At 37.5% G+C, this 14,947-nt stretch overlaps 1 protein-coding gene across 1 annotated transcript in view; it reads right to left on the bottom strand.

Moving 5' to 3' along the window:
- LOC131521268 (doublecortin domain-containing protein 2-like) overlaps window positions 1-14,947 on the bottom strand; it is a 39,131-nt gene that overhangs the window by 1,551 nt on the left and 22,633 nt on the right. Inside the window, exons 7-8 of the mRNA XM_058745824.1 lie at window positions 14,737-14,911; window positions 495-550 (exon numbers count right to left, since the gene is read on the bottom strand). Coding sequence (XP_058601807.1) covers window positions 495-550; window positions 14,737-14,911 — 231 coding nt within the window. The remainder of the gene's footprint in view (window positions 1-494; window positions 551-14,736; window positions 14,912-14,947) is intronic.

Below are 14,947 nucleotides of genomic sequence, written 5' to 3'. Positions count from 1 at the left end.
AGCAGCACAACTGTTTTCAGCATTGATAATAATCAGAAATGTTTGTTGAGCAGTAAATCAGCATATTAGAGTGATTTCTGAAGATCATGTGACACTGAAGACTGGAGTAATGATGCTGAAAATACAGCTGTGCATCACAGAAATAAATTAAAGCTTAACACATATTCACATAGAAAACAGCTGTTTTACACTGTAATAATATTTCACTGTTTATACAGTCTTTTCAATCAAATAAATTATTCAAATTAATCCAAACTTTGACCGCCAGTGTGTCTGTGTGTGTGTGTGTGTGTGTGTGTAAGCATATGCACTTTTTTAGTGTATCAGCATCCAAACATCTGACGGCATTGTTTTAGACACATATCCTCAGTACTTTAACACAGGTGGGTGATTTCTGAGGAACTCAGTTATGAACTGAATCACATGCGTGTCGATTGGGTTTCTGACAGTCTAGTAAGAGTATTAGAGATCATGATGAGGTTCGAGCTCCTCACCTGCTGGACCGGTGAAGATTTGCCATCATCTTCTGCTCTTCTGTCCTCTCCATCACCTGCACAAACACACACCACAGCAAACATGAGACGCCAGCGCCATCCAGGGGTCAGGATTCACATTCAAAATACAGATACAAATACAAAATACAGTGGCTTTCATTGCTTCACACTCTGTGGTTCCAAACAATAAATCAAGAATAATTATTTAATAATATCAAGATATATCTAATGGATGAACTGTCAATGGTTTTACTGATGAAATCAACAATGATCGATATGATCAACATTAAAGACTAGTGTAGACTCAAATTCAAATGTCAGATCTAGTAAATTTAGTCTCAGACCTTAAACAAGCAGGTGTATACGTCACATTCTTATTAAAACCTCTCATGAATTAATTACAGAGTCGCTGTTAAAATGACCATTAGCTTTCGACGCTTCTGTGTAATTATTTTTGCGAGATTTACAGTCATACCATTGTACTCGCTAGTAAACAAGAAAATTACACGAGTGTTTTAAATACTTAATGAGTAATAAATCCAAAGATTGCGTGTGAAATCAATACACTCTGAATAATTAAACAGCAGAATTAATGCACCTCATATAAGTTCACGCTTTCCCCAATAGCGGCTATAAAAATATTGCTGTGCAGATGATAGCATTTTACCCAGGCATTTAATGTGTTTCAAATGCAAAACTGATTGAAGTTTAGCAGCGGAGATGAGCCGGCGTAGCAATAATGGGCTTCTTTGAATATTTTATGGAAATCGTTCACATTTATTAACTGTAGTCCAAAAGCCCGACTGTAAGCAGGAGCGCTAATGTAACAATAAACAGTTAAATGTGATTGAGAGAAGGGCTCGTCTCATAAAAATGCTAAATCAAATTAAATACAGCATTTTAAAGCCTGCCTTCATTAAAGCGCGGATGGGAGGGTGACGGCGTAAAGCCCGACTCCGTTTCAACACAACCGCTGTTAGTTAGCAGCCTTTATTCCTCTGCTAATTAAACGCTGCTTCTCTTCACCCTTCTTCTCTGCCGACTGCGTGTCACGGTGCAATGTAAAGGCAGCTAAAAACTGTTAAATACACACAACGACTAAATACAGTTCACATATTACAATACATATTAAATATATAAACTATTATATTGGCATCAGGAGAGGTTCAAAAAACCCAGGTGAATACGGTAAAAAAAAAAAAAAAACATACCTCCCTAGCTGATTTATTATATTAAGTGTTGGTAACATCCAATTCTCACTATTAACTAATTGCTTATTAACATGCATATTACAAGCATATTGGCTGTTTATTACTTCTTATAAAGCACATATTAATGCCTTATTCTTCATGATCATATTTTAGATCTATTAGTCCTACCCCAACTTAACAACTACTTTACTAACTTTTAATAAGCAGCAAATTAGGAGTTTATTCAGGGCGAAAGTCAGAGTTAGTAGTTAGTTAATAAGTGAGAATTGATCCCCAAACTAAAGTGTGACCCACAAGATGTTATGCTTAAATATGCAAATTATACATTCTTTATTTAAACATGCACTAATTTGCTGTAACTTTTTAGAACACAAATCTGAGCATTGGATAAAACATACCATGTGTTATTTTAGCATCAGGATACTTTTATAGTTTTTTGAAGTTTATACATATATATATATATATATAGGCCTATATACAGCGGTGGCCAAAACGATCAGAACACTAGTATTTTCAGCAGGTTTGAAGTCAGTTATTTCTATCTTCTGCTGGAGTGTGTCAGGAGGAAATATCAGTTTACATTTCCAAACATTCGTTTTGCCATTAATTGTAATAATCCAGTGAGATTTTTGAGATGTGATCTGATCATCATCAGTCTGTCTGGAGTGACATGAAGAAACAGAACAAACTGAGGCTAAATCCAGAAGAACTGTGTCTCAAGACGCTTCAAGAAACCTCCTGCGACGCTCCTGAGAAACTCTGCTCGAGTGCAGCGAGGACAAAACCTGCTTTAAACACAAAGCATGCTCACAACACATGTTGGTTTCATTTAGTTCATAGAAGTTAACTGATCAAGAAAATCTATTTATTTTTTCGCAGGTAGCTTTCTTGAATCGTCTCGGAGACGTGTCCACAGTTCTTCTGGAGTTAGTCTGTCTCAGTTTGTTCAGAGCTGCAGCCACGAGTCAAGATCTCACACTGGTGTCGAGGCGTGCGGCTCGGACGAGCTCTCGAACTCCCGCGGGCCGCAGACTAACACTTCCTGCTGTCTACATGCTACTAGATCAGCTATTTATGGATTATTTTAATAAAGACCTCCCAAGGCCCGAGATAGCCTTCTCTCATCTACATAATGTTACCGAGCAAGAGAGCCGTCATGAATTCAGCTTCACATCACTGTGTGAGCAGTTCCACTTCCATTCTTACATCACGTGACACATAATGTATCCGGTGCATATCAATTACAGCAGACCTGATCGAGCCAAACATCAGAATACAGTAATAAAATGTGCAAATGCAATTGGTACGCACGCACCTGGCATCACGAGCGTTAGATGATTTTGCTCTTATGCAAATGAGGACTAAAACATGTGCAGCTCCAGAGGCAACCAATCACATTCATAACCTCATCAACACAGAGAGCGTATGAAATATGTATGACAGACACAGATTAATCACACATTTTCACTTTTACACTCTGGGGTTGCACTGCACTTACATTTTAATTTGTTACTTATATTTGTTACTATACTATATATCTTCTCAACATTGACTTTATGATTTTGAGATCCATCTTTTCACACTGAGAACTCTTTGTGTGTGTGTGTGTGTGTGTGTGTAAATTTGGTTATTGTTTTGTCTTGTGGACTATATTTGAACATCTGTTCTATGGGGAAAAAAAAGATTCAATTCAAATTAAATCAAATTATCAACATACGGATTCTTCAAGGTGTGTGTAAACGTATGACCTCACCTCAACTATGCAATTAAGGGTTAATACAATGAGCTGTGCTGCTTATCAAAATAAGTAACATTAACAGGTCATTGGTGACGTTACAGGAAGATGCTGAGACTTTGATTTTTAATGGTTATAATTTGATTTGAAATCGTAATGAATTCTACTTATTATGCAAAGTGTGTGAGAGACCAGAGCCATAGACCAGAGGACCACAGAGACTGGAAGGAAAAGTCATTTAAAAAGTCATATTCTCTTCTGAAAAATGTAATGTCTAGTTTGATCAGCTTTTGTTCTGATTGCATTAATGCAGTTCATACTGCAGATACAGTAGCAGGAACAAAAACAGAATACATGCTACTGAACTCATCAGCTCCTCGACAGTTTTAGTCTCTCAAGTCACGAGCAACTTTACAAACGTGCAGAAATGCTTTCTCAACATGCGCTAAAACGCCAGAATATGATTTCTTTCTGCTAATCCAATAAGCCTCCTTCAGAGCATCGTAAAGGCTGTGTCAGACGTGTGGCGTGCAGGATGAGCGTCTGCTCTGCGGTTCATGAAGAAGACCGTCTCTTCACCTCCAGCATCTGTTTGTCTCTGTTCATAAGTGAAGGCTGCTGGGAAGCATTACAGAGATGTGCTGATTGGCTCATTCGCTTTGGCAGCGTCACCCTTTCCTAACAGAGCCGGGGGGAATATTAAATCCTGCTGTTTGCTTATAAAAGCAGCTTTTTAACGCCGATAGCCAGAATAACGAGCACTTTTAATCATAGGCTGCCGCGGCATCATAAACACACGACTGTAACGCTGTCACCTACAACACATGAAGACCAGAGTTCAACCAAACGGATGCCTTCAGCCACGACTGACCTCACGGACATGACATTTACCAGCTTTTCATTTCACAGCAAAACCACAAGGTTACACTATGACAAAAAAATAAATAAATAAATAACAGAAGAAATGAAGGAGGGAACCTGAGAAAACCAACAAAGACAAGTTTTCTAAATAGATGAAAGCCTTGAAAGGCAACAATGACCATGTCTAATCATTAAAACACATTGTACAAAAACCTGACAAAAAAATGTGGCGGCACGGTTGTATTTCATTACATCCACCAAACAACATACTTCCACTGAAGCTTCTATGGTGCTATTAAAATAATCAGTAATCAGAGACTGAAGGTGACATGCTTTAAGAATGCAAATGATGAAAGAGACATATTCAGCATGAGGTGTTTTGTTATTTTTCTATAAAGCACAAGGGCAAAGAAACAGATGGATGATTTCTGGCTTCTGTGGCAGCATTTCCAGATGTGTTACACTGCATACATGTAATAATTTGCATTATTCAGAAGACAATGTGAGTGATTGTTATTTAGTCTCAATGTAAAAGATCCCATATCTCTATGATATTCTGGCCTCAGCATAGAGAACAAATACACAGCATTTAAAACAGTATATACATCAATAGTGATAGTCTTAACATAGAGCACTAATGCAGCCCATCTGACTAGACAGCACAGCTCTCAAGAAGCAATTTCTTCACCTATAATGGTAACGTCAAGCTATTCTGGCTCACAATGGAAGTCATTGCTAGGATTTTCAATCTTTAATGGCCTTCACACTGTATAATCAGTACGAATCGCTCCGCAATGGGGCTTAATTGGGAATATTTTAAGGCGCACGGTGCCTTTTGATGAAAAGCAATTTGCCAGTTCTGACAAAAATAAACTCCCATGCTTTTGGTGGGAGGACTGCATAAAATTGCGCTGATTACCACCTCCTCCTTGTATAAGTGTGTACAGAAAGCGGGGGCAGGATAATCTGTGCTGACTTTCATTCGCTGGAGTGTTTTGTTGCGTTCCTGTTGATTTGTCAGAAGCAGACAGGAGACTCCTATAAGAGCGCTGTTACCAGCGGGCAGCAAACCCACGGAGGCAATCGTCCAAGCTCCGCCCAGCAACTGTTACACAGGCCTCTGTCTCGGCCAATCACGTACACCAGCCTCTTTCAGAAGAATTTCAACAGACAGTTCTGAAAAAGTTCCTCCGAAGTATCATATATCCATGGGTCAATCCTAAAGCAAATGCTAACTCAGCCCTAGGCTTAATTGTACACATGAATATTTCATACACTATTTAAAGACAGGTATGTTGTGATTCTCATCTGTCTCGACTGGGTCCTGTCCAGCATGAGGACCTGTGTGTGTGTGTGTGTGTGTGTACGTACCTGTTTTTCTATTCAGGCGGGGACTTAAATACACTGAATACACACAGACTCATGGGGACTCGTGTCACGGGTAAACAAGCTACTAAATCACAGAGAATTAAGTTTTTTGAAAATGTAAAAATGCCGAAAGTTTCCTGTAAGGGGTAGGTTTTGGGGGCGATAGAATATACGGTATGTACAGTAGAAAAAGCATTATGCCTATGGAAAGTCCCCACAAGGATAACAAACCAGACGTACGTACGTGCGTGCGTGTGTGTGTGTGTGTGTGTGTGTCAGATAGGAATCTGTCACCTGCTGCTGTGGTGTTGTGGTTAAAGGCTCAGGTGGACACATTGACAAACAAGCCTGACGTGACCCTACAGACATTGTTAGTTCTTGTTCTGGAATCTGATTGGTCGAGCACCAGACAGACTGTCAGCCCGTGTGTTAGTGATGGGGTTTTTACAGAGACTCTTTCTGCAGTTACAGTATTTCACCAGTAGGTGGCTGTCAACTGACTGTTTTTATGAGTGAGTAATTTAATTCATTTATTCAACTGATTCATTCACGACTGTGGCTGCATGCGAATACATATACTACTCTGATATATCATAGGTGAAAAATAGTATGTGAAAAGAGGTTAAATAACAGTATTCATACACTGAAAAAAATGGAAAAAAATATTGGAGTAATGTTTTAAAGTTAATCCTACGCCAAATCCTTTTCGCTGTAAAACAGTAGGTCAAAAGTATCTGGATGAGCTATTACTTCTGGTGAGATTCTGACGTGTTCATTGAACACTTGATGAACATTCAATGAACACTTTACTATCCCATGATGCCACGGGAGAGAAGTTACGAATGGCAGTGATGCAGCTGACACTGGTACAGTAAGTCACATGACATCATGACGAATGCAATAATCCAGATTGCATTTAATTACTACACACGTTCATACCATACTAGGGGTGTAACGGTACACAAACATGACGGTTCAGTACGTACCTCGGTTTTGATGTCATGGTTCGGTATGGTTTCGGTACAGCAGGAGGAAAAAAGTACTAAACATACATACACACACACACATACATATATATGTGTGTGTGTGTGTGTGTGTGTTTAGTATTTCTAATTAAACAATGTTTTACTGAACAAATTGCTCTTTCTTTAAATAAATTAAATCAGAATTAAAATGTTCTTTAAATCTACCTCATAAAATAAAAAAATAAAAAAACTATAAAAATCTACCTCTGCTCTAAACTATAGGGAGCCCTTTTACATTAATAACATAAGTTTACAATTAATAACAGAGCCCAATCTTAAATTTAATTACTATTTATTTTTAACTATAATATAATCAACAAAAAATAAAAAATAAAATTGTATGCAAACATGTAAATTGTACTCAAAGTATTTTTTTTAAATTAACTTCTAAATTATACAATTTCTATAATCATTTGGCCTACACAGTGGCTGTCATAATTTGCTTAATAAAATATTTATTTAAATATAGCCTACATTAAATAATTAAGACATCACTAACAGGTAAAGTAAAATATAATGAGTAGCTATATAGTCTAATATTTTGTGAAATGCTCTTCTCTAGAATTCATTTCTCTGGTGAACTGACGAGCTATGGACAATGAGGACTTGCCTGAGGTAAATTAAAATGTAGGTGGCATTTTGTTTACAAGCCGTTTTAATCACATCTTTCCACGAGTGAAAAACTGATTGAGTGATTATATCAGCTGTTCATTCATGTTTACTTCATGTTAAAACTTAGTAGTAAAGAGGAAGGAATGACCGCGCTCACTCGCGCTCTGCACCGCCATTTGAACTGAGGCATTTATACAGCGATCTGTCATGCCACATCAAAGAGCACCAAAACGGCATTTATTGTCTGTATTTCCTGAAAAAATATAATGATTTATTCGGTACACCTGCATACCGAACCGAAAAACCCATACCGAACATTTTCGGTAGGAATATGTGTACCATTACACCCCTATACTATACTAAACAATTTTATTAAAGGTTGCAAAGTAATTACTTTTTTCTTTTAAATACCTACTAAGAGAATATGTGGTTTCAGACACAATCACTGATTCATACAGGAATGAAACAAGTGCCTGTCATTATGAGTGAGTCATTGAATTATTCACTCAACCAACTCATTCAAAAAATCAGATGCATTTATGAATGATATAAGTGCTTCAATTATTTATACAGTTTTGCTTAAAATCAAGACAGGACTGATAAATTGTATCTACATGTATTTGTATGACAACAATTTAATTATATTTAATGCTGAAGTATTGAAAGCTAACAGGTTTTGGCAAACACTCTACTTAGTTTCAGCTGGTCAGATAGTTTCAATGGCTTAGTTATTGATGGCTGTAAATATTAAGATAGGATAGGACTAAAATATTTTACCATTTAAAAAAAAAAAAAAAAAATTAATTGTGCATCTCAGCAGCTGCACATCCATACTGTAAAAACCTTTATGTTTTTATTTTTAGAAATGGCCTGTATAGTATTACTGAGAAATGCCATATTATTTGCATAAAATAAATAAATAAAAATAATTTATGTTCCAGTATGTCTATGCTCAAATACTAATGAGATCACACTGGTATAGGACACAGAAAACAAAATCATGCACAGAATGTGGAAAAGAGTGTGACAAGAAAATGACATTTCTACATTTAAAGAAGGATCTGGCTGCCTCTTCTAAATCCTCTTTTATTCTCTTGCCTCTGGTTCAGATATTGCATTACTGCCATCACTGCAGGCCATGATCTAATTAGAAGCGAGCAAGACTTTAGCACTTGTCACATCTCAGTCTGTTCGGAGGTGCTGAAAGACCTCAGACACACACACACACACACACACACACACACGTATGGTCTGATCAGTGAAGTGAGGCACAGAGAGAGGCACCTTAATGGCCTATTTCAGCATTATTACAGTATTGCGGATGGATTGTCACCAGGAGCCCTGAGATACTGAAGTGTGAAAGCCATCAGCGGCTCTCGTACGTCTCCACACTCCTCTGATCCTCCCTGTCATTACTGGAGTGGGACGGAGTCGCAGCAATTTCCCCCCGATTCCTCCTTCCCTCTCTCAAACACATCCACTCGTCCTCAGTCTCCTCCACCAGCCTCTCTGACTTCATTATGCCATGTGATTGGAGAATTTGCCCTACATTCACTTAACACTTGTGCCATCTGTTAGTCTCCCTCGTTAATGGTGTCAGATCCTCGGCAAATCATTGATATTCAAATGTATGCACATAATGTTATATTCCAGCACGCCGTTTCCTGCCTTCTAATGGACGGTTTATTTATCAAAGAGGGATATTCATCAGTGCAAGAGCAACTAAATGTTTTGCCTGCGTCGAGAGTGGCGGTTTAAAGACTGAGCTTTACTCAAACATCTTTATGATTCATTGACATTTTAAATGCATGTGTGAAAATCATTTTTATGAATAATTATTGTTTTCAACTAAGGTTAACTCTGTAATTTTTCCTCATTCAAAAGTTTTACATCAATTCATTATATCATCATTGCTCAAAACCTTCACATTTGGTAGACACTTTTATCCAGAGTGACGTGCATCAGATGTTTAAATTTTTTATCAGTTCATGCTTTCTCTGCGAATTGAACCCATGACTTTGACGTTGCTAGTGCCATGCTTAGTATAAACACAAGACTGCCATACTGAAAAGTGCAACATATACAAAATGACCGAGTACACCTTTAAATAGGGTCCATTTTAATTTTGTTTTAATTTGACATTTTATGCCCATCGTAACAAAAGCAGCTTATGATGTGTCTGATCTCTTGACTTTAAATTTAAATTGTCTTCTGTTTCTAATCACATGTACAGAGATTTGTAACTATACTGACATTATATTTAAAATTATTTCACTTCTCTAATAATAATAACCCATGTTAACCCATGCAATTCTGACACCGATGGATTTTCGATCAACACTTACTTTAAACTAGACCCAGTATTTCAGCACAGATCTGTATGTTCACTGTCTAATGTCTTATGTTTAATCCTGAATCCTGAAACTCAATTGTTAGCAGCCAAAATGAGAAAAACGCTGCTCTACACACCTGAACACAACCAGTGCTATAATACAGGACTAGTCATGCTGAAGATTACATCACAGAGCTCTAAACAGGCAACTAAACTCCATGGTTCTGTAACCCTATATGCTGCATGAAGGAATCAAACACAGACTTTTGCGACATTGGAAACTTCATTAATTTACCATTTGATATGGTTAAACTGACTCACTATTACCATTTGGTAATTGGTTTGATTCTGTCATACTCAAATCACCACCTGAAATGACCTTGGTGAATATGTTCCTGGAAATCAGAGCCATTACAGTCTTCATTCATGAAATAAAAATAAGTGTCTGTGTAAAATAATTATTATGCTAAAACTCAACAGATTATGTAAGTAGGCTTTTACACACAAAACGTGTTCTGCTCAGTGAAGACTACTACTTCCGGTGAGATTCTGACGTGTGCACTCAATGGACACTTTACTATCTCATGAGGCAACTGATGCCGGTACAGTTGGTCACATGACTTAAATGTGGTAAATCCAAGTTACATGCAAATACCAGACAAATTAATACTGTAGGATCAGAACGAGTCAGACAAAACTAAGATTCGATCAAAACATTGAAACACGAGGAGCCGAAATTCCTGAGAGGTGCCAAGAAAACAGAACAACGTCGTAAATCAGATTCCTAGCTTCACCTCTGGAGCAAGCCTAACCAACAAGCCTCTTCCAGAACAGTTTGCAACATTAAGACAAAAGAACACTTATTGATTAGTCCAACGCAGGAAGGAGATTGTCAAATTTGGGGTAAATAATCAAGATTAATGGTCAAAGAGATGGCCATCACGTGTGTTCCACGAGAGAAACCACAAGCTTCTTTTGATTGACTTTTCCCCCACACATACAAGACAAAGACTGAGACTGAAATCCCTCTGTCCAAAGAACATGTCTTTTGGTCTCCACAGAACTACACAGAGACTTTCTTTTTCATATGCACATAAAACCATCCTAAAAGGACATTGCTAGGCATAACACTATATTATGTATGTAACCACACATTAGACTATCATGTTTTAAGCACATATTATGTATGTCTTTTTAATAACTATTGAATGACTTTAAGGTATTCGTGTTTGGTATGTACGAGCTTGACAATTCTAGCTTGAAACGTTTCTTCCAACTGATTCTTTGTCAAATGTATCATATTCTGGTTATAGAAATCACATCCAAATGTATACTTTGCAAGAGTGTGTAAAATTCGGACCATGTGACTGATAACATGCTGATTTATGATGGAAGGAACACCCCTAGCTAAGATAATAGCCTATCTAATTGGTCAAGACACCAGATGGGATGTGTCCAAAAGCCGAGTTTAAAAACTCAGGACACCATCAAATTCCCCCTTCTTGCCCCTTCTTGCCCTTCTCCCCTCTCTTCTTCTCGCCACCACGTTTTGACGCTGCTTTTTAGTGTGCTACTTAACACCACGATACATTCGTTACATTCTTACATTCTTTCTTTCTTTTATTTTAGTTTATTTTCCGTTGCGAGTTTCGTGTTCTCAGTTTAAGTTTTGCCGCCACGCCTTGTCTCCGAGTTCAACTCGAGCCTGTGACCGCCTCAAAACTTCAACCAGACCAACTCCGCATCCTCAGCCAACGCCCAAGACATCCCTTCAACGACTACTGAACTTCCAGCCAACTCGGGAAACCCCAACGACGACAGAAGGGAATCCCTGTAACACAAAGGCAATGCAAGCAAGTACCTCCAGGTCTAACTGAACTGGTGCATTTAATATAAATTTTAGCCTCATTGAGAAACTCAATGCGAGGGTTAATTAAGTGATTCATGGTTTGTTCAGGTCTATGCGATAGCACATATTGCTATAAACTTGGGATTTCACATTCTCATTCTCTAAACTCCTCCTTTCTCTCTTTCTGCAACGTATGAATGTGTGACTGCTTGTGTTCATGTTAGATTAGTTTATGTCTTAGGTTTATATAAATAAAGTCCTATTTATATTTAAAGAGAAGTATCTTGTGTTTTGTGCTTACAAGTTAATGTCTTAATCTGCCGATCTTGTTACTGTGCTTATTAATAGTGTTTTCACTATATTTTGGATTTTAATATCCAGTGCAGAGTTGATGTTATACGGCTCGTTCAGTGAATCGCTGCCGACTCAGAGATCAGCCGCAAAACAGTGATTCTGTTCAAATTCCCTATAAAATCATAAATGATTCTAAATGAGCTAAATTAAATTATATTTATGTATCAAACCCTACATACCATACAGAACACACTTTCTAAAGGTCGCAAAATAATTACATATTTAAAAGAACCTCAGAGAGTACGTGACAGGAACGAAACAGGTGCCTGCCGTTAATCGCTCTTATGGTACTTTGATGTCACACACAGAACGGTGTGTGCAGTGCTGCTTCAAGTCAAACACCTACTGTGTTTTGTTAGGAGATGCACAGGGTTCTTCTGTGGCTTTATAGGTAATATTTTCGTTTACACAATTGTGCAATATCAGACCATATAGTGTTTAATATATAGCACAATATTAACTTCTTATTATTGAATGTATGTACATAAATATCAACTGGTCAGTGATCAAAAAATGCTGGGAAATCCCTTCACCTAACCCTACAAGAGTGATTACTGATAGACTGTCAAAAAATCACCCACTGACTTTCAAAGCTGCTACATAGTGACAACTTTTTACTTTAATGATCTTTAAAAGTTCATGTCAAAAGTTTCCAGAAAAAAATCATACTTAAGTACAGTACAGATACTCAAAAAGCGTACTCAAGTACAGTACTCAAGTAAATGTACTTTGTTACTGTCCACCTCTGCTGAATATTAAGGTAGGATAGGACTAGTTATCATTATTTTAATTATGTTACCATTAAAAAAAATCAGACTTCACCATTTATTATGTGACTCAGAAGCTTCACATTCAAACTATTTACACAATAGTAACTATTAAAGTAATGCACTTTTTCAAAAAAGTAATGCAAGACACTTTGTTTTCTCATTTATTGACTGACAGCTCTCTTGTCCGCATGTTGAGTGAAATCAGGAGTGAGTACAGAGACACTTCCTTCAGCCTCAGGCTTATTTATTTCACTTTTGGTGTGGAAGGGCCTTTGCAGTCAAAAATTATAACTTTTGGGGTTTTTTTTTAAATAAAAAACTTGTTAAATAACAAGAAAGCAAGCCCAGCACAGGTGACAAAAAATAACGCAATGTAGTGCTCTCTATAAAAAGTAACTAAGTAGCACAATTAGTTACTTTTTCATGGAGTAACCCAATATTGTAATGCATTACTTTTAAAAGTAACTTTCCCCAACACTGCGTATAAGATATGATATTACAACAGATTACGTAAGAATGGTCTCACATAGAAACACGTGCTGCTCGGCCTAAGAAATGGAAGCATGAAGAAGAGAGGAGATGCGCTTTTGTTGACTTCATCACCATGGAGATTTAATAGGCTCGTATCGGGCCACCTGGGTACCAGCAGGACCTCGAGTGCTAATGAGGGAGAGACGCTTCTGCACTCACTGCGCGTGCGTGCGCACACACACACACACACGGCTATCACGGATGCTCCTGCTTCAGATCAAACGCTGCTCATTACGCGACACCCCTCACTGCCAAACCTCTTATTCCTGATCTTTATTTTTCACCACATCAATTTAAGTACGAATCAAATTTCTTTCAGAATCTGGAGCGTGACTAATAGCGTTTGCGGGCGATCTCTGCGAGGCTCTCTTTGCACTGAAATGTCATCACTTGGTGAGATGTTGTAGAAAGAGACACGTGCAGTGGAGCGTGGCGCTGATCGCACACCTCCGGCAGCAATCTGAGGAAACATCATGATGATGATGATGGTGATGATGATGATGGTGAGGAGCATGATGTAATCCTTCTCAGGGCACAGCAAGCGCGTGAGCAGCACACGCACAGAGCAGCAGTGCCATCTCATGGTCACACAGTGAAGTGCCTTACATAAGGTTCAGAGAATTACATCACCGTTATTATATCAGACAATAGTGGCTGCTGAGAATCTGACGCGTGGATACAGACACAAACTCATCACCAAAGTTGGCAAAAATGCTCACAGATGATGCAGCTTTATAATCTTTTACAGTATTGTATTATTGAACCTATTTATTGCAATTCAATTCATCACATTGGTGACAAGATGGTGACGAACTACAGGTACAGTTTTTGCACATTCTTTCTAACAGTCTTATGTTTAAAAGTTTGAGGTCAGAAATATTTATTTGGTTGTTGGCATTAGTTAAAATGAACTAACAATTAAAAAAAAAACACTTCTATGGCATTTATTAATCTTAAATGTTAATTGACTAAAACATATAATTAAAACATGTATCTGTTAATATTAGTTAATGCACTGTAAACTAACATCATTTAACAAAGGTTAATAAATGTTGTAAAAACATTGTTATTGTTTATGTTAATGTTTACAAAATAAACATTATTATAAAATGTTACCATTTTTATGTTAGCATCAAATAAATTAATATTTTTATTCATCAATGATGCAATAAATGGATCAAAAGTAAAGACATTTATGTTATAAAAGATTTCTGTTTCAAATAAATGCTGCTCTTTTGAACTTTCTATTCATCTGTGAATCCTGAAAAATAAAATGTATCACGGTTTCCACAAAAATATTGGGCAGCATAACTGTTTTCAACATTGATCATAATCAGATATGTTTCTTGAGCAGCAAATCAGCATATTAGAATGATTTCTGAAGATCATGTGACACTGAAGACTGGAGTAATGATGCAGCCTTGGTGAGCAGAAGATACATCTTTCAGAAACATTAACAAAAATCTGATTGACCTCAAACTTTTGAACAGTATTGTATATACTCTAGTTCTACATACTGTGCTCCTGTTTTTTTTTTTCCAGGCAGATGTTCCATATGAATGTCTTGGTTTCAGATGTTGTGCTGATGTCTTACCGTTGTCCTGAGTCTCCTGTGAAGCCGTGAGTTCACTCCTCTTCTTGCGTATGTTCATGAGTTTGGCCTGTGAGATCTCTCTGACTATAGAGGACAGCTGCTCTTTAGAGCTCTGCGCCGGAGGACTGCTCTTCTCCTGTCCACACTCAGACTTGCTCAGATGATGGTTCCCCACCTCACAACGCCAATATTCAATGATTAAACACTTGAA

This window comes from Onychostoma macrolepis, chromosome 16, assembly GCF_012432095.1.
Source record: "Onychostoma macrolepis isolate SWU-2019 chromosome 16, ASM1243209v1, whole genome shotgun sequence".
Taxonomy (NCBI): Eukaryota; Metazoa; Chordata; class Actinopteri; order Cypriniformes; family Cyprinidae; genus Onychostoma; species Onychostoma macrolepis.
Note: the sequence above shows the minus strand (reverse complement) of the source record. Positions and strands in the feature narration are given on the sequence as shown.